Below are 21108 nucleotides of genomic sequence, written 5' to 3'. Positions count from 1 at the left end.
TCCACTTGAGAAAACCTCTAAAAATCCTACAAAGATACATGAATTATGGAGATGCATTGGAATATATGCGATGGATCCATATTTGCATTAGCATACTTACTTAGCAGACAGATGGCTACAGCAATGGTGACAGCCTGAAGCCACCGTCTCTCCAGTCCCATGGCCGTCCGTCACACTCCTTCACACATCTCCCAACCTGAAAAAGAAGACCACACATCCCTTTTACCCTCCAACAGAATACTAATGTACCATTCACAGATTCACTGCTGCATGAGGACATCCCTAACATCCCCTCTCAGACAAATGTAATCCCTCAAGTTAACATCACCTCATAATCCAACAACTACACTTCATTCCAGATGCTTCTTGGTCAATAAATAACTGTATTCTTTGAAAACACTTAATCCTCTGGAAGATTGCATGTCTGTGCTGCTGTGGCTGGATTAAGGCAAATAAGCTATTCCAACAAGTGGTACAAATAGACAGTATGGCACGAGACTGCTTAAAGTATGCACTCAGTGGAAGTGCACAGGCCAAACTGTGTGCGCATGCATGTTTATATGTGTGTGTCCACAGAGAAGACCTGTACAGGACACTAAGTGTACGTACAGATTAACCCGATGCTTGTGATTGGGCCAGCTCATCCAGGAGGTCTCGTCTCACACTAAATAGGCCAACAGCAATTGACAGGTGACACGAGCAATACCGAAAGGTGTGTCTCCCCGACTCCAGATGTTACCCTATTACCAGTGCTTAAAAGATATTTATAACTGGATCATGATCGCTGGAAAGAGACATTGCTGTTGAGATTTTTAAATGTATTTTTAGCACTTTGAGCACCACGATAGAGCTAATTAGGGCAAATTTGGATACAGCATTGAAGACGGAGACCTATTAATTCCTATAAAAGCTGCTCAGCGGTGCGTGAAGCAAAAAAAGCTTGACTTCCTGATAGACTTTCCAAATGTTATTGGACTGAATGGCTCAAATTCTGATAGTGAAATGTGGGGGGGTGACACTCAAAGAAATGTAGTGCTTAACAGTTCAATCAATCTTTATTTGTATAGCGCCAATTCACAACAAAAGTCATCTCATGACACTTCTCATGACGTCACAATGTGACGTTGTATGTACACAGTTTGGCCACTTTGTCAAATTGGCCTCAAAGCCTGGCTCTGTTACTGTACATCATATTCAACAGAAGGCAGACATTTCTACGGTGATATCTGCATTACTGTGCAACTCACACCAAAACAATCTAGGAGCATAAATAGCACTACAGGTAAGATGAAAAACGTTTCATTTTAATGTGGGGGGTGAACTGGGCTTGGGCTGATATGAGATATTATCGATTATCGCAATATTTCACATCATATGCAATATTTTTCACAGTATTGAATATTGAACAGTATCTTTGGGCTTTTATTTTGAAAAGAAAATGCACGCTGAGCTGTCTTGGCAATGGAGGCAACACACATCGATATTTGACGAGGTGGGAATAAGACCTGGCACAGTCTTAGGTAGCGGCATGCACGCAGCACTTTAACATACAAACATGGAGGACTTAGTTTCTAAGAAGTGCGCCAGCTCGCCAGTTTGGCAAAGATTCAGGTTTAGAGCGAGAGAAAATTGCAAGCCAAGCGATTCAAATAAGACTACATGTCGTCTTTGCCGTAAGACAATCCTACTGTCTATCATGATATTAGTGGGACAATACCGTGGGATAACATTTTGGATATCTCTCGAGCCTAGGGTGAAGTGTCCCTTTTAACTGAATTCAAGACTTCATCGAGTACAGTACATGTCAAGCAGCCAATGGCAGCAAGTGCAGTTCCCCTTAATGAGCCTTAATGAATCTCACAAACAAGACACCACTTATACAAATTGTGGGCCTACTTCACAGTCTGAAGGATGAGAACAGCTGCAGCAGCTCGCCAGGCCCTCTACCTCAAATTGGATTGGAGGCACAAGTTTAAGTTGTTGTCCTTCGAACATAATGGTGGACCTCGCCCCCTCCCATTGAGTCACTCCATTCAGCACCCCTAATACCAGCTTATTACTTTAAGATCATCTAAGTAATACAAGAAGGAGGCTATTCTTAGAAAGCAGGTAGGTGTTGGATATTAGCTGCTCATATTACCACAGATGCACTGCAGAAACATGTTTGGTCTCTTAGCGGTAGTGTTTGCACTTGAGTAAATAAACAGCCCAGAATAGAGCAGCAGAAAGATGTATTTATCTCCTTGCCGACACACTGTTGCTGCAGGGCCCTTGAAGCACAGTAATAACTTTTGTTTAGCACCTTTCTGAAAGAAGCAGAAAGTCAAAACCAATGTCACACAAGCACTGAAGAGCAGTGGGATGAAAAACACATTAGAGTGGCTTTACAGTAAAAGCTGATGAAGACAGTGGGGGGTGGTAGAGCACGAATAATGGCTGAGGGTGGTGGTTTTTGTATGACAACCATTTTAAGGCAACGTCTGTAATGAGGAAAGGCTTACTCCTACTGAGCAAGCATTATTCGCTCAGTAGGGTGTCAGAATGAACAGGACTCTTATAATGGGTTGAAAAAATAAAGAAGTAAATCTTTCTAAAGTCTTATCATTTGGGTGTCACCGCCAGCTGTCAAAAAAATGATGGAAGTGATTGCACATCACATGCATTATCCTGGCTGTCATCCTGACAGTCATTTTAATGACATGACAGGAAAAGTAATGAGCAGATCCTATCATATATCTAAAATTCTAGCTCATATCTAGACCTCAAGTAGTGTAACTTCTAACAACCTCAAGACTGAACAAATCCCATCCTTGCTCCTGTCTGCTCTGATGTGCTTCCACACCAGAGTATATGACTGTCTCATGGGAACACACAGGCAGACACACTGAGCTGATATATTACAGAGGAAGCCTTGAGGGGGGGTTTGTCTGCAGGTGCAGAAGCAGATGGAAGACAACCAGGTTATTTCCTCAGGCAGCGGAGCAAAGCAAGGGGCCATTTAATTGATATGTACACAGAGAGGGCCTCGAAGAGAGAGCCCAGTTGCTCAAGTCAGAACATGGACTCTGTGACAAAACAGCCATGCTGCAGTCAATTTTGCTATCTATCTGACTGCAATTTGAAAAAAGCACTTGCATACCAGTGCACAGCTATAATTTACTAAGAATTAACAAATAATGTTGACTACAGCTCCCATTCATCAGCGAGGACATGCACCATGCATACTTGTGCATGTGAGAGGTGAGAAAGGTATCCTACACACTAATCTCCTCACAAGGGTATCTGAGGGAAAGTGATTAACAACATAATTAACGACAGTGTTTGCAAGTTGCACACAACCATGTTGAGAGACATTACTGAATATATTAGAGTTGAAAAGAAAATCATCTTTGGCACTCTAATAATGAGGTTACTAGGATTTTTGAAGAGAAAAGGTTATCATGGGTGAGCAGAAAAACTAAGGGTAAAAACACAGTAAATTCCTGCCCAAGCACAAGACATTTAGCTCAATAACGTGCGTGGACCCAGTTGACTGCTCTGATGTTTTGCTGGATTTCATTGACACAAATTGCTTTAGATCTAGTCATGACTTAGCCTTCTGGATGGAACGTTTGTAACACCCAGACTAATCCTGCCCTTCTGCTCCACGTGTTAATAGTGTAATTAAATTAGACATCAAATTGGTGAGACAAATCAAGGACATGCTGTCATCGGGCTGTGCATTGCAGCATCAATCACGGGAAACCGAGTCACCAAACACAGATTATTCTCCTTTCTGGAAGTTCAAGAACATTGGTGGAGATAACACAGCCAATGTATCTGCTTGTCAAGCACCTAGGATGTGTTGTCCATATTTCAAGGGGATGTCAGGGATGTCATCTTGAGAAATGCACCTAGTGTATCAGTGATCCTCTATAGCAGATCATGATACATCTCTGTTAAAGAAGCTACATTTATCATCTCCACTACGCCTAGCAAGAACTTTACAAACGCAGACAACTCAATGTTTGTGACAATTTAATCAGAAAATCTGAGATTCAACTTTCATCAGACAATCAACATAAAAAGTATATCCAGAATCAGCATTTACATGGATGGATGGATGGATGTGCTCTTGAGATGAATGCAAGGAAGAAGCTGATTCCAAGCTGTCAGCTGCAACAGCTGGTAAGCCTGACCTCTCCATATGCATCTCCTCTGACTCTCACTATAATTAGCTGATGAGGAGACACAAACTGAAAAATGCAAAAGTCAAGATGCACTTTGTACAGAGTTGAACTGTGTAGGAGTTAACACGAGAAGTGCGGTAGTCAATTAAATGGTCCATTTCCTAACGTCTTCTAACAGAAACCCCAACACACAAACTAAACTTTTGACCTAGTGTGTGAGAGTGTGTGTGCTACCCCTCAGTACCTAAGCAGGGCCATCAGTGATGTTAGCGACAGATACAGGCCTGATAAGAAGTAGCATTACTCTCTTAGTAATCCTTGTTAATCCTGACAGAGGCCGTAGCCTCAGCGCAAACCAGCCTGCAGCAGCTACTCAAAGTGTTACTTGAGCAGAAACCTTCACAGGTGAACACAACATTTACATTTAGGGCATTTAGCAGACGCTTTTGTCCAAAGTGACTTACAATAAGTACACAACAACACACAACAATCTCATACAGAGGCAGAAACATCACACAACCACCCACAACAAAGATCTGCACAAATAGTACATGTGATCATTAGTAACTGGGTTGTAAAACCATCAATCCAACCATAACTGGTTGGACCAGCCTACAAAACACAGTAATCAATTCATGGATGTTGTTTCTGGCACGGCAACCCAATTCAGTATCTGTATTGACTTTACTCTGAGCAAAGGAAATGAACTGGGCACGAGAGAGAAGCCCTGATCTCGTGACTGAGGAAAGCCTACTGTATATGGATTAACATAGTGATGGTTGGTGTGGTGCTACAGGGTGTAAAAGTATCGACTAATGAGAACTGGTTGAATGTTTTTCATTTACTCACACACAGAAACACGGACAGTGGGGATTACTACAATGCAATTTTACAGCAATTGAACAATACAGCAAATTACAACAATAAATCACCTTTATGCTCCACACATGAGTGGCCTGATTTTATATCACTCAGGGGTCTCAGGGGAGATGAGAATGACACGAGTCTAGTAAAAGCAAAGCAGCTAACATCCGTCTTATGAGCCCTAAATCTTTGTCCTTTCCTGCCCTCGACTCTAAAGGACAGATCAGTCCCATAAAGCTACTTTCAAGACCCGACAGTGAGAGAGGGACCAAGAGGTCAAAGGCCAAAGGTAACGCACTCAAGAGCTCCAGCACTGGAGCACAGCATTTATTTTAAAACTTGAAGTTAAAAGAAAAGAAAATCCTAAATATTTAGCCTACAAATGTTCATCGATATGGTTCATGTTTCTTCATTTATGGACCAGATGTTACTGCCCAGATGTAAAAAGCTTTTTCAAACAGGTTGGCAATAATGAGACGTAAAACATACAATGGTGACTGACCATTTATGGTGCACTGCATGGCTGTTAAACTTTATTAGTCACTTTCTCAAATTGCACAGTATGCAACTTCTGCTGCTTGGGTCTCTCAATCAAAACAAATACTATATCTAATACAAATGATGCGTGGGATCATGGGAGTTGTGGTCTGCAGTGCTGAACAGCCACCATTGGCAAAGAAAATGTATCTGATGTCACACTGATGTCAATGTTATGTTTACTCAAGTTTGTCAACTTCCTTCCTTACTTTTTGACTCTCTCCTGAAGTTACAGCAACAGGCAACCAAGTAAAAGCACCGTTACCATGAATAAAACTATGAATAACATTCTGGATAATGGTGAGTACACAACTAAACAAAATATATAACAAAGGTCTTGTTGATTTTAGACATTTAAAAGCACAAATGTTACATATTACATCTTAAAAGTGCTTTTATTTTTTTGCATTTTGTGTCTTTTCTTTGGTACCTCATAGTATCAGCAACATGCTTTCACTTCAGACAAAAGGACTCTATCTTAACCACTACCAACACAGCAATTTAGGGTAACCACTTTCAGCTCATGAATAATTTGTTTCTCAATACAATCAATTTCCTCCAGCCTGACAGTCTGCCTACAGGGCACAGTTGGCCATGCGGTGTTTTGAATGGTGAAATTATACTGCTGCTAGTGAAATGTCAAGGCATGCTAAATGTTGAAATATGAGGGACATTATTGTGTAAAATACACCTGCACTGGTATCTGACATGCACAGACTTTGCTACAGGGCTGGATGATATGCTCAACATTTCCTTCAAGGATCTGGGTAGAAAAATGCAAAAATGCCTCTTGCACATAGTTGCCATCCTGTAAATAATGCAAAAGAAATCACAAAAACTGAGTTATAATTTAGCCATAAGGACCAGACTGTTTTTCCTGCTTTATTTTTTAGAGGAAATATCACTTCAAAAATTGTCAAAGAAAACTAAAAACCTGTGACAACCGACAACCTGATTAACGACAGCAGCTTATATTCATGAAAGTAAACAATGTCCCTATAGAGTCTTATGGACAAGCATAAGGGATTACAGGCTCCTGGGTGATGTATGTACCTCATTTCTCACCAGAAGCACAACAAAAACAAAGGATATGAATCACTGGAGCAGGGAGTATGCATCATGTAAAAAGCACTGCACTCCTCTGCACAAAACAGCTCAAATTAGGTTCTGTCCAGCACATTGCACCATGTGGAGCAGCAGCCAAATGCACTGTCTGGTCCAATTTCAAACAAACACCAAGCAACAAGCTCTCTATTTCTATTTCTGCACCCCTACAGTGAATTGTGATGCTCAGTCCTACAGTGCAGAGCTCCTGTAATACAAAACAGGTGCACCTTTTGTCTGACTCAGTGAGTCTGACACCAGCTGAGAGGAGGGCGCCTTGATATAAAGAATAATTACCAAAAATAAAAACATTATTATGGCTGATTATTATTCTCACTATCGTAATCACAGGGATAGGGTTCACTTATGGGTTATTACAGCATGTTGAACCTATTCATGGAGGTATTAGGGGGAGAAAAAAACCCACACTCAGTGGGAGATTATAAGGGTGCATGTGATACACTAAACATAAACAAAGGGGCGACACTGCAGTACATCACAGTGTTATTACTATACAGTGTGTTTGGAAAGGAAACTGGTGTTATAGCAATACACAGGGCCGATAGAGGATGATTTGGCTCTTACCTTGCTTGAGGCACTTTTTCACTTGAGGCTGAAAGTAAAACCTATCAATCCATTGATGCTCTTCTTCAAGACTCGTCTTGCAGAACACATTTAACCGCTCATTCCTTTCTCTACAGAGGGACGTGAGATTAAAAACACGACTTTAAATTAAAAACAAAAAGAAGAGAGGGTTGGTTTAAACGCAGGTGGTCACATCTTGGTTCTCAGTCCGCGCGGGGATCTAGAGAAAGCAAAAATTAATCCTCGACGTCATGGTGATCAGTCCTCCTAAAAAACACCCAATAAAATCCATCAACCCAGACCACCTTCACGACTTCGAGCACATTTAAAGTCCATTTAAACTTTCCACGTCTTGGCTTTTTATGTCCGCAATCGTCCAAACTTGCTCAAAGTACTTTGAGTCATAAGTGAGAGTTTCTAATAAACTTCATAAAGATGTAGAAATGGCTCCGGGTCGACGCAGTGCGCATTTATCTTCAAACAGGCGCAAGTTTCATGAGAAAGAGAGCTCCCACTGCACGTTTTTAGTTGTAGCCCTGCTGTTGATACCCTGCCTGTGTCCCTCCTCCCATGATCATCATTCACTCCTCCTACTACAGGCGCTGTTTGCACCACTGACACCGCACACTGAACACAACCACAGCACTTCCTGTTACACCTGTCACAATAAAGCCCCTGCTGAAAAACAAGCTCCATGAAACATCTATTGTCAGGTGGAAATTAAAACATTTTCAGTCATTTATCATGGGAACAATTGCTGTCTCCTTCCTCTCAGATGTTTTTCTGTGTTTATACTATCATACATTGAACATGTTTATATTTTTGACCGATTAAACAAAATAATACATTTACAAAATAATTGTGATAGGCATTAAGCATGGCAAAGATGAAAAATTCATGTCACCATTATCCTGGCCAAAGTAGCTGCAATTTACGATATTATCTCGATAATCATTCAAATATGCTCATAGGCATATCATCTTCTCGTCGTTCTGGACTCTCGTAGTGTATAACTTTATTTTGTGGGAGATGCAATAGGCAAGCCTTCAGCCATAACGAGAAGTTTAGGATTTTGGAAAAACTGGAAAGCTGCAGGCTCCTCTTCTTACAATTCAAAATGAATCAGGAAATCAATACAGGGCTGTATGTTATGGAGCTTAAACAGGATTTTCAAGTCACTCAAGTGGTGATATTCACATATATTATCCTGAGTGTTTTGTATATAATCTGGGATAAAATCTTAAATCCCCCCATCTCTAATGGGCACTCTCTGAATTTTCCATAATTTTATGGATTTAACGAATCATCAAAAATTGCTATTATTATACAAAAAGAAACAACAGATGTCACGTGCTCCCCCTCTCTGTTTTTCTCCTCCTCTGGTCTCCTTCCCTTCTCTCAGGTGCTGCTCATCAGGCAATTAGCCCTGCCCCATATTTAAGAAAGGGTGGAGGAGAAGGAGCTCTCTCCTTCCACAGACCAAGCAGTCCTGACTGTTTTAGATTGTCTTTGTCCTCAGTTGGTGTTTTGTTTTCTTTTGAGGATGGAGGTCTTGTATTTGTTTCTGGCTTTATTTGTTAGTTTAGTTTATGTAGTATTTTCTTAGTTTAGGGAGGGGAGTTTGGGGTCCTACAGCACACTGTGTGGCAGGCCCAGACTTCCTCCATCTTTTTGATCATTTTGGTCAGGCCTCCAGACTCCCAGAGTTTTGGTTATTTTTGGTATTATTTGAAATAAACATTCACTTTCTTTTGCAAACCTTTTCTCAGGTATGGCGTTGTGTTTTAATATGTTACTGGTCACAAGATAGAGTCAACTGTTTGTTTTGTTGTGGCTGTAACACAGATAAATCAATGAAGACCCTTTTTCCACATGAGACATTAGAAAATGTACTAAAAAAATGTAGCTACTGAAGTAATTGATGAATATTTTTTTCTGCTTCAGTTTCAGGTTACTGGTATTGTGCAAGCAGTCATGGATCGCTGGGATACTTGCTGATACTGGCCTATTGCAGATATATCACTATCGGCATATATTTGTTCAATATTTGCCAATATGTCAATCCTTTTTTATTTTAGAAAAAAGATGCTTAGGGTCATTTGTAATTATTATATTCCCAGCAAAGTTTACTCTTTGAGACCTTTAATATAATTTTGGACAATAAAATGTATCCATAAGCTGCAAAATATCCTGCAACCATCAGTTACATATAATCTCATATATATATATGTTCTGCGTAACTAAAGTAAATATGCTTTTCCTGCTATGAAAATTTAAAAATGCCTGCTGTGAAAAAGCCGAATGGAAATTGTTGTTCGTAGCAGCCTTAGTTTTAGAGTAATGAAAACTGCTGTGTTTCCTGCACTGACTGATAAGATTTTACATCTAAAGGCTTTTTAAACATTGGATGTGCTGTATAGTGCTACCAAAATAATAACTCAATACGTAATTTTAACTAGAAATGTCTGAAACAGTGCACTAAGTCAAGTCTGACCATAAACAGTCAGAGAAGCCACCTCGTTTTAAAAAAACAAAAAAAAACGCTTTTATGTTGAAGGTTCAATATTCGACTTCCGGTGATTTGCCGTGTCTTGGTGCTGCGGGTATTTAAGCGCCTCAGACAAAAGCGCCTTTACACGGGAAACACTTTGGGACTGTAACAAAAGGCAAACGCTCACCAACAGACCACTTGTGACCGATAGCCGTTTGGTACAGCATCCTTTACATAAAAACGTTGTTAACGCGCAGTAAAGATAAACACGTCCAGCATGTAAAATGTAAAACCGGTGTGTTTAATCAAAATTACAACACAAGGTTTAGGGGCTGGGTTTTACCATTCAGCACCCACTACACACCACACCTTCCCGCGAAATTCCAGTAGTTAATATCCCAATAAGGACACTATACTAAATATAGTGGACTATATACTATATACTATATGTTTGCTGTAGTTTTCAATACAACCTTGTCACGTCCACAGCTGTATTCATTCATACTGCTTACAGAATCCAACCAAACCTTAAGTAAGGCAATGTGACCCCTGTAAAGTCTTTTCCTTTTCACTAAATAATACACTATACTCTTACAACGTGAATAACAATAAAATGCGTATGTGAGAGTAAAACTTAAGTTTAAATTTGGCATTAAATTTGTACCTAACTAGCTTGATGTTCGACCTGCACCTCACTGCCATTCAATTATTTTTTTAGATAACCCTAGTTAGCTTTCTGTAAGCTAATAGCTGAAATTAAGCTAGCAAGAGACAGCTTTTTTTCTCTTCACAAACATTAACACCAGCACTTAACTATGCATGTATACCATAGACCTAAGCCAGCTATTCAGTTAGCTATGTTATTTTATTAACTTAGAGTACCTAGCTAATACCGAGTTTGGCTAACGTTATGCCAAGTAACAAGACTCTTTCATACCTATTGACTCTTAATTTGGACACTTCTGTCCACACTTTCTTTCTACTTCTCATTTGTTACCACGAAGATGTCAGACATAATTTAAAAAAGGATTGTAGTCTATTTTGTTCCTGAAGTGTTGAACTAATTGTCTGTGTATAGATATAAACGTATAATATCACATTTAAAAGTTGTGTAACTGAAGGCTACTGTGAAAGATTTTAATTATCTTACCTCAAAACCACTTATTTTGTTGTCCGCCAAGAAAAAGCTGGAAGTTTCTGAAAAATGGTCAAATCTACTGTCCATATAAACTGATGTGGTCAGTTAGCTTAGTCTTTTAAAATAGCCAATCCAGTGCCGAGAATAACTCTGTATCACCACAAGGGGGCGCCTGTCCTACTGTAATAAGGTCAATGGCAGGTCCTTGTGTATATGTAGTTAATTTAGTGACATTCATACAGAAAATAAGAGATAGTTATAGTTGTGTTTCTAGTTTACAATGATTACTTGCAACATGACACGTTTAGAAAGGAATATGACCTCAACTGTTGACATGCGCTGTTAAATATTTTGTATATTCTAAGAATATTACTTACTGATCGTCTGTGTCCATTTTATAATTTGTCTGCTCAACAGTTGTAGTCCAAAGTACACTACATGTAAGTTTGAGTGATTTGTGGAAGGGTAGGCAGTCTTCAGAAATAAAGGATTTGAGCTGATGTGAAGTGTTGATCTGATCTGACTAATAATGACTGACTGGTCGGTGGCTGATCGGGTCAACACATTTAGGACAAAGAGAAACAAAGGGGAACCCAAGCAACTGTCCTTGAAAATATCGGCTAAAATATCTGGTTGCCAAGCATCTGAAAGGACTATTCAGTACAAGCGAAACCTTTACTGACAGTGCGGTTCACATGTGACATTATCCTGCAAAGGAAAAGCAGGTGGTAGCTTCGTCTTTCACTAGCATCTTTTCAGATGATGTTGAAATTGATTAGCTGATAGCGCAGATTAGAGGAAGGGGTTAACAGGTTAACAGAAAGCCAGCTCTTAATTGCGTGTGTACTTCCCTGTTTGACAATGTTTCCTCTCGCAGACCAGGTGCACCATATGGAGATCAGAGGATTGGAATTAATCACGTGAAATCCTCCAAGAAAGAAAAACTCTGTACAGTATTAAGAAGAATTAACCAGAGTGTAAGACAAACTATGTTGTACAGTATATTGATCATATGGTGGACAAACCAAAATATAGAATATATTAAGTGACTTTTATTTCTACTTTCATATGAGTAAAGCATCTGAATACTGAATGAATCTGAGTATGTTTTTTTAGGTCTCTCTGTGTACGGATGAACTAACTAATAAAAATAACAAAATAAAAATAAAAGAAACTAATCAAATAACAGTTTTAATAGTTTAATCAAGCTAACAAAACAAATATACAAATCAAACAATCTCTGATACTGATTTGGCTCAACTACCAAGGTAGTCAACACTATCTCGATAAAAATCAAAACCTTTCACATTTTGTTGCAACTAATTTACGGAATCATATAAAATATTGTGAGTATATTCAAGTGCAGGAAGACTGAGGCTGAAGCTGTGACGTTGGTCAGTCATCAAAGTCGGGGATATCGTCATAGGAGTAGCCGTGGTAGCCCTTTGATGCATAGAAAGCTATTCGTAGGTGGTAAATTCCAGGCAGGAAGACGAGGATCCCAATGATGAGAACAGGCACGGTGCGGTCTGAGTCCTGAAACAGAGAAAACATCTCAGTAAGACGTTCATTTCACTAGAGGTAAACACACTGTTCATTCTGTGAAATACTGTAAAAACTCTGTACAAGTACTCACAGCCACTCCAAAGTATCCAGCCAGGAGAAGGGCGCCAACGATGATTAACACAGAGCCGATTACAAAGAGGACTGTAGCCAGAGCTATGGCCTTGTACGGGACTTTGGGTGGGCTCTTTTTGAACTGCAGAGGAGAAATATTTCATTAAAAACACTTTTCTCTGACACAGCAGGCTTTCTGTGGCAATGCCTGTTTTCCCAAGCATGTACTGAACTGGACAGGGAAATTAGTCTGGCTCATAACGTACTTGAACTTCTTGGCAACATGAGAGACTGTGACTGACCGATGAATTAAATCAAAGGGAGCTCACTACATAAACCATGAAACTGTCATGCTACATTATGCACTTGAAGATGGAATTGAGTTGGTTATGCAAAGCAGTCCTTGTGACTTAATGCTGTTAACATCCACCAAACTGTCATGTCAAAGTTATGTGTTCATTTAAAGGGTAAACCCACCAATTTGACAAAGAGAGGTCCATTTACCAATCATACAGAGCATTATTGAGCCCATCACTTGTCTTCTGTTGCTATAAGCTGAGGGTATGGAGTTTGAAAGAAGTTGACATTCACTAAATACATGATGTGTCCTGAGTTGCATTGTGGGAAATGTAGTTGTTTTCGGAGCTTGCTCCATACTAGGCACTAAAAGTAAGGAAATTGATCTGTTTCTCAAAAGTAGACGCCAACCAAAGAATTGGCTGGGTCGATTTCTCTGCTAATGTTGGCCTATCACAGATATATTGAGAAATATTGGTATTTGCATATATGTTGTCCGATATGCACCAATATAAAAAAAAAAGAACAGAGCATAATTCAGAAAAAGATGCTTGGGGCACTTTTTATTTATTACATTCCCAGTTAGGTTTGCTGTTTAAGTTTACGGTCATTTTGAACAATAAAATAAATACAAGTTTATTGTTTAACCATAAGATATCCTGCCAACATTACATATCACTGTCACAAATGTTTGATAACCATATTTGAGGGATCAGTCAAAAAAGTATGTGTGTTACTCTTATATTAATGTCAGTATCAAGTAGAGCCTGACTGATACATACATATTATTGGTCAATATATACTTCAAAATTATTAAATTCTCAGTGAAATGTACTGTTTCAGTGCACTAAACTGTTAAATATCCTGCCTCCATTACATATCTTTGTCACATGGGTTTTACAACCACGTTTGGGGGATCATTGCAAAAGAGGTGTGTACATTAGCCGAGATCCATGTTGGAGTTTCTTTACTCTCTAATATCCCCATCGCCCCCAGAAGTCAGGCTCTACTCACAAGTCCTCAGTGTTATGGAAATACAACACTATCACTGGAATGGTCCTTTAAGTTTAGTATATTGTGTTTTAATCCAGTGGCTGACATTGTGTAACTATGACCTTCAGTCTATGATCAAACTGCACATACAAATCATGACTATCATCTCTGAGAGGCACAGATTGAGTTTCCTCTCCTCATCCAACATTGATCACTTTAATGCAGTTCACTCAAACACATGGGTGTAGGCTACTGGAGCTGATGGTGGGTGAGCCTCTTACCTGTAGATCAATGTAGCCGTCATCATCACTGGCTAACCTGGAGTACCTAACTTTGCTGTTAGGTATCCCGTTGGACACCACGTTACGAGCTGGCATCTTCTTCAGCTGCGCAGCAGATTATTATTATTATTATCTGTTTTCAGCGTTTCAATGAGGCGGCAGCAGCTCGACTACAGAAGCGTTATCACGGCAGCCATCACCCGGATCACTGTCAGAGCCAGAATAAAGTACAGTGTTACAGCGGGTGTGATTTAAGGCCGTTACTCTTTACTAAAACAGGCTGTGACAAAAGATTACAGCGACGTGTTGTTTGTATCCTCTTTCATGGAGCTTCCGTGTTTTCACCGAGATCTGTACTGCGCCTGCGCACACCGTAGCGTCGTCATTGGGATACCAGGAAGCTCCTTTTATTCCTAAACAATATTTTTTTTGTTCTTTTTTTGAAAACTGTGTGGTCTGTATCTTACACTTGGACCTATTTGTTACCTTTAAAGTTACCTAAATATTACCAACAAGCCCTCCCAGCTTGGAAACTGTGTTACAGTGAGAAACAAATACATCATAAAGCAAACTGGGGTTGATGAAGACAGGCTAATTATCTCTTTGATACCAATGGTTTATTGTTCAATTCCTTCTCATTAAATCCTCTTATGACAAGCAGAGTTAAATTATATAGTAAAACCTATAGATATCCATCTATAACTGTCACTATATATTTAAACTCTGTTATATATGTTATAGCTATAGATGGCAGCATTGGATGGTATACCGCATCTCATGAAAAGTCATCTTCAATTTCAAGTAGCATTAAACGATGATACATGGTATGGAGGCTTAATGCAACAAATATGTATGTAACTAACATTTTTACAGGCACTGATTGGCAGTGGGCATGTTTCCATATTATTATTACTACTACAACATATATAGCTTTCAGTAATGATGATACATTTATTTTGCTCTTGTATACATTCATTTACTTTTTGGACAGGAATGGAAAATCATATGTCACATTGATTTCATTGTGAACGTATTGACTATATATAGTAAATCACATATACATGAGAATAACAAAGGTTTCCACCAATTTCATATGCTTCTAATACGACTTTAATAAATATACCAAAACTCTCATACTCACAGATACTAAAAGTATTCCTTTAAAGGAAATATATAAAATCAAAGTTGTAAAATCTACTTTATTCTGATGAACCGCACCGCTGTGTGTCAAGCACAAGAGGGCACTGTCTAGTCTTGTTAAACTGACACAGTGAGCACGTATCTCTTTGTGGATACTCATTTCCTGAGCTGTTCTCTCTCTGGCCAGCTTCATAATAACACTATGTTCTCAAAAAATGAAGTTTTTGTCCAGGCTGCAGATTTTTGTTGGATTCAATTTCATGCAACAGAAGCCGAGGTGCAGCCGTCATCTGCAGGATGTTTTTTTTTTAGATACAATTTTGTATAACACAGTATTTATTTCACGTCCCTGCAGAAAACGTGACTTCACTAGATGAAAATCCCATCTGATTATTTCTAAACTAAATCAGCTTCTTTTCTCCAAAAAATAACACATTAATTAATCTCTTTGATTTCCATCAAATCCACCTTTAATTGTTTGTGTCTGCCATGTTATCTCTTGTTAGCCGGATATTGTCATCTCTCTGGTCATGCACAGCAATAACCTGGCTCTGAACGACTGACCATGAAATAGACTTAACACACACACACAAAAACATTTGCTGACAACTCCCCTGAAATGAATAATTAAAGCTGCTGTGGTTGATATACTTTGTTGGTTTTTTTTCCTTTTAAAATGGTGTTTTTCTCATTCCCCTGTTAGTCTGTAGAAAATTGAACCGTCACATAGACAAATATAGACCCTCCTGTAGGCAGTATACTCATAGCTGGCTGACCCTGATGCTCCACAACAGTGGATGATTGTGACTGTATAGCTTTCTGGCAGAGCCGTGCACGATACAGTCAAGGATGAATAATCCACACTCCGCTTCTTTCAAGAGCAGTCATAATAGAGCAACTGCATATTCTTATTAGATTTGCTTGCAGCATCAATAATACGCTCTTGTTTCCTTTAAAGTACCTGTTGGCAGAGAACAAGCATCGCATAATCATTAGCACGCTCAGTGACCTTGGCTACAAGTCACATTGTTGTAGTTTAAGGCCATACCGTTTCTCTCTTCAAAGTAATATGCACTAAAACCATTCATTTGTGTTTCATGTTCCTGTTGTTCCTCACCAGGCATTATGCTGTACCGTGTGCTCTCTCCTGTTGTTCAATTTTCTCATGCATATTCACAACAATATCCAAGCCTCTGCTAGACATAATCTCCGTAAATCTGCCCTGGCTAAAACAGGATTTCATCTTTGTTTTAGGGGCGTTAACAAAGGTATTTTTTCTTTTACTGGCCACTTTAAAATGCATTAGTACTAGAAACTGAAGCACACAAATGTGGAGATGTGGAGTGCATTTAGCTCCTGAGAAACCCACCATGTAAGGCACCTGAAATAAGCGATTGTGCAGACATTTTGCATAGACATGAAGTTACTGACAAAAAGAGAGGTAAACTTTGCCCTTTGCTTTGTTAATGATGTCAATTTCCTTACTCAAATTTCACCATGCTGCGTGTTGGCAGCACTCATTTGCTGCCCCAAGACCGCCGACACTGGTGCATATTCCTTTGTGCACCGAATACTTCAATGTTATCTGCCCCTTCTGCTCACCTAGCTGTTCAATACCTATAATCAACTTCTCAAGCCGCTTACACTTCGTCAGTCTGAATCTAGAAACATGGTTTTTACTTTATCTGAACTTCAGCCTTGAAGCAATCTACAAAAATTCATATGAACCGGGTCACAAAGGGACAACTGATGGAGTAATCTGTGAGTGACCTCACTGCCCTCATTACTTCACGTATTGTTTGTCTTTTTTCTTTCTTTTTTTTCACTGTTATACATGCTGGTTTTAGGATTTCACTGCTGTAAAAGAGTTATGCAATCAATGTACTTTGGAATACAAATAACCCCTGTGCATAAGTGACATCTGGAGTTGTGATTAATTAATCAGATGATAGGCCAGACTGTCACCAGTCAGAGGGGGGGCAGTGTGTGTTGTCATGTTCGATAAGCTATGCCTCCAGACCATAATGCCTGCACAGAAGAGCATCAGAACAGCTGGGCGCACTGAGCCCTCAGGGTGTGTGTGTGTGTGTGTGAATTTGTGTGATAGGAAGACAGCAGCAGTCGTCCCCTTATAACCCCTGGGTATGACACTGAACAGTAAGAGAGCAGCATTTAGGCCATAATTAGAGTCCTGTTCAAAGCGGAGTTCTGTCTGTTGAGATAATTAGGTCTGTCTTCATTACACCAATTGCAAATAGCACCGTGACTGGAGCCAAATAAAAGGCAGGACCATTATACTTGAACATAGTGTAATATCCCTGTGGCTCAGCCTCTTCAGCTTTCAGAAATTATCAGATGCGGCGGGTGGGTGGTGCACAGGTGCTGCTGTGCAACAAGCTTATCGGAATTTGAGATAAGTTTGCACAGATTCATATAATTCCTCTATTTTTAAGCGTGTGAGACCTGTTGAGACACATGTGGAGGAAACAAATGATTGAGTGGATTTGGAGTTTGTGCTTTGCTTGTATTTGTTCTCATAAATTGAATATATGAAGAACAATAATATGTATCTAGGTGGAAAGCAGCTGTGGATGGATGCTCTGTGAAATATAAATAAAACAGAGTCCGATCAACTTCTAATCCAACTTTTTTCTTCTGCCCTCAGCAGGTCAACGTTTTTACTTTTCCAGTGAAATATCTCTGAATGGATTTGCAATAAGTTTAGTACAGACAGTAATGATTCCCAGATGATGAACCCTGATCTCTTGACATTGTTTTCTATAGCACGTTTCTATAACCATGTTGTTAACATTTGTGATTTCACATGAAATGGCTTGACAACTATTAGATGGATGGCATGGCGTTTTGCATGGTCCTCAGAGGATGAATCCCACTGACCTTGGTGATCCCCAGACTTTTCCTCTAATGAACCCAGGTAGATCAAAGTTTTTTATGTTTCCAGTAAAATATCTCAACCTCTTTTGAATGGATTAACACTAAATTTGATACAGACATTTATGGTTCCCAGATGCTGAATCTTGATCCCTTGACTTTTCCTCTCGCACCACCGTGATGTTGACATTTGCAAATATAAGTGAAATGTTTCGACAGCTATTAGTTGGATTGCCATGACATTTTGCATGTTCCCCAGAGGATCAATCCCACTGACTTTGGTGACTTTTCCATTACTGTCTCCATCAGGCAAAGTTTTCACTTATCCAGTTAATTTGACGCAGACATTCATGTTACCCAGATGCTAAAACCTGCTCCCTGGACTATTCCTCTTGCATTACTGTGATGTTGGTGTTTGCAGACATAAGTGAAATGATTCCACATCTTTTAGTTGGTTGCCATGAAGTTTTGCATGGTCCTCAGAAGATAAATCCCACTGACCTTAGTGAGCCCATGACTTTTTCTCTAATGAACAGACAAATGAACAGACATTCATGTTCCCCTCAGGATAAACTGGAACAATTCCTGTGATTCCATTGACTATTCATATAATGCCATCATCAGGTCAAAGTGTCAATTTGTCCAGTATGTTGCAGGAAGTTACAGGAATATATCTTGTTATTCTGTCCACTGCGATTGATTATGTAATTTCTTCTTTTTTTTTAAGTTTTGAGGCTCAGGTTAGCTGCATGTGTGTGGGTGGACAACTGACTGCTGCAGGACACTACATGAGAAGCTTCATCAAAGTCTTTCACCTTTATTTTACAATGTCAACTTTATTTCTTCCTTCGGTTTTTAATAAAAACCCAACCTGAGTGGCTTCTGAAGATGTGATTTCAACATGACATAAAGTACCTGTTTGCATTTCACAGTTAAGCAGAGAAACCAGTACCCTGCAGTATAATTATAGCTGTTTGCTTTTACCTGCTCTGCTGTATGAAATCTCTGCCAGTTAGTCTGTCTCTTTCTTTTAGGATTTTGTCACAGTCTGAACCAGGAAGGTGGAAATCTCTGGATATGGAATTAATGTGAATGTCACAGTAAATGCCAGCATTAATGTGAATGCTTAGCTCAGGGTTGTTGCCTGCATGATGGGAAATGTTTCTTCCAGTGCAGAGATATTGATTTCAGTATCTTTCAAACTCAGCAGCCCGCCTCACTGCATGGGCGGCTCGGACGGGTAATTGCTTTTCCAACAGGTCTTAGGTAGCATGATAGACCCTAACAAGATGCAAATGAACAGCCAAAACATACGAGCTTCATTTCACTGCCTCGTTGTTTTTGTAATTTTTCAAAGCATGACATTGCTTCACTGGCTTGTTTTTTAATGCAAACATAATTACACAATAATTGATGTATAATTGTTGCTGTAAACACTTATTTAGAAAATGGTCTGTTTGTGTCAGTGGAAGACAGTCATGCATGCAAAATAATGAGACATAATCTGTGTAAATGTTACGATAATTGCTTTTTAAAGATGCCCTATTTGTGACATTTAAAACGATCAATTTATTGTGCACACAAAACAGATTGTGATGTTACGCACTGCCTGTTGCAGATGTGATTGTGCTTCAGAGACTTATGCTTGTTGTTTGGCTTTTGACATGACGAAGTAGATTTGTCTCCAGGATATAACAGCAGGCACAAAGACACAGAGTGTTCTACAATGAAAATCTCACCATTGATTGAGCCGAGCAGCTGTACTTTAAATGGTCATATGTTTACTTCACAGATCTCTCACTGTGAGCCGGCAGCAGCCCAAGGTGAAGCATTCATGTCTGGACCCAACGGGAAAACAAAGAGTACACCAACTGGATAAACAGAGGATTTGTCCGTGCTGGGATAGAAAGAATCGGTCCAAAGCAAAATCAATGTACTGTTTCTATTTGTGTGTTCTTGTAGGAGTGTGAGTGTGCTTGTTTCTGCTTCATCTCTTCATCATGGCTTAATTATAATTTAAAAAAAAGGAAAAAGTACAAGCATAGCGTTGAATGATAAAGCCCCTAGTGAAACTGCAACTCCGGTTAAAATGCAATTGACTGTTAGCCCTCAGGCATAAACAGATTTATTGACTGAGTTCTGCAGCAGAGTCTTATGGGCAATATACGTACTGCATATATTGTGGTGTTATGTTGTGCATTAGTTCTTAATCTTATGACAAAAGAGAAAAAGACACTCAAAGACAAGGACTGTAGTAGAAACAATGATCATCTTCAGTATTCATATAAAGCATTACATGTTATGTTGATAAGATGAAGAGGTAATGCCTTGGATTACAGCCAGCAAATCAAATGAATGTGTAATTCTTTTGTTTATTGGGGTTATTGATATTATACATAGGTCCACCTATACCAGGCAAACAAGAGGGAAAAGAATAAAAGAATATTGTGGTGTGAAAGTTGACAGTTATCATACAGTGTTGACTTCTATGCTATTAGTATCATAAAATATATATTTTTTAAGTTTATATCAGGGCTGCAACTTACAATTATTTTCAGTCCATAACCCAAACAGTCTTCATTTACTGTCATAAATGAATAAAGAAAAGCAGCAAATCCTAACAGTAAGAAAGTTAAACTGGCAGAATGTTGGACATTTTTGCTTGAAAGTGAATGAAATGATTAGTCCACTATCCAAATAGTTGCCAACTAATTTTCTTTCAATTGAAATAATAATAAAGCATTTGTTCGACCAAAAAAAGGGTCCTCGAAGGGTCATTGTGAGTAGTAATAATAATAATAATAATAATAATAATAATAATAATAATAATGATAGTAAATAGTAATGTAGTCTGTTTTTTATTATTCTTCTCTAGCTAATTGCAAGTGACCACCCGCCATGCGCACCTTTGACCCAGACGTAACGTAACCAGTAAAAATATTTTCATATTCATAATTAAAGTTTTACATTAAAAGTCAGTTTCATTTACATTTTAATGTT

At 39.1% G+C, this 21108-nt stretch overlaps 2 protein-coding genes across 4 annotated transcripts in view; both read right to left on the bottom strand.

Annotated features, from left to right (window-relative positions):
- The window catches only part of igsf9b (immunoglobulin superfamily, member 9b), a 37532-nt gene extending 26547 nt beyond the window's left edge, over positions 1-10985 (bottom strand). For 2 of the 3 annotated variants that reach the window (XM_084360344.1, XM_084360346.1), the window contains exons 1-2: positions 7260-7800; positions 101-196 (exon numbers count right to left, since the gene is read on the bottom strand). In XM_084360344.1, the coding sequence (XP_084216470.1) occupies positions 101-161 (61 nt within the window). In that variant the 5' untranslated portion in view covers positions 162-196; positions 7260-7800. Of the gene's footprint in view, positions 1-100; positions 197-7259; positions 7801-10900 lie in introns of those variants that run through there. The other variant, XM_084360345.1, reaches the window with a different exon arrangement.
- A 1086-nt stretch (positions 10986-12071) lies between these two features.
- tmem230b (transmembrane protein 230b) lies at positions 12072-14437 on the bottom strand. The gene is made up of 3 exons (XM_084359297.1): positions 14077-14437; positions 12525-12647; positions 12072-12424 (listed from the first exon to the last, which is right to left on the bottom strand). Exons 1-3 carry the CDS (start codon positions 14170-14172, stop codon positions 12284-12286), a joined length of 360 nt encoding a protein of 119 aa, XP_084215423.1. The 5' UTR covers positions 14173-14437; the 3' UTR covers positions 12072-12283.
- Positions 14438-21108: the final 6671 nt, after the last annotated feature.

The sequence above is a fragment of the Pagrus pagrus genome (assembly GCF_965226575.1).
Source record: "Pagrus pagrus genome assembly, chromosome: 8".
NCBI classification, from domain to species: domain Eukaryota; kingdom Metazoa; phylum Chordata; class Actinopteri; order Spariformes; family Sparidae; genus Pagrus; species Pagrus pagrus.
The sequence above is the reverse complement of the archived record's forward strand: the minus strand, read 5'-3'. Positions and strand labels throughout refer to the sequence as shown.

Bases quoted from the DNA above. Each gene is read 5' to 3' on its own strand.
- tmem230b (XM_084359297.1), bottom strand. From the start codon at position 14,172: ATGCCAGCTCGTAACGTGGTGTCCAACGGGATACCTAACAGCAAAGTT. The intron at 12,648-14,076 runs GTAAGAGGCTCA...TCTCCTCTGCAG, and splicing joins ACGGCTACATTGATCTACAG to TTCAAAAAGAGCCCACCCAA. The intron at 12,425-12,524 runs GTGAGTACTTGT...TCTCTGTTTCAG, and splicing joins CTGGATACTTTGGAGTGGCT to GACTCAGACCGCACCGTGCC.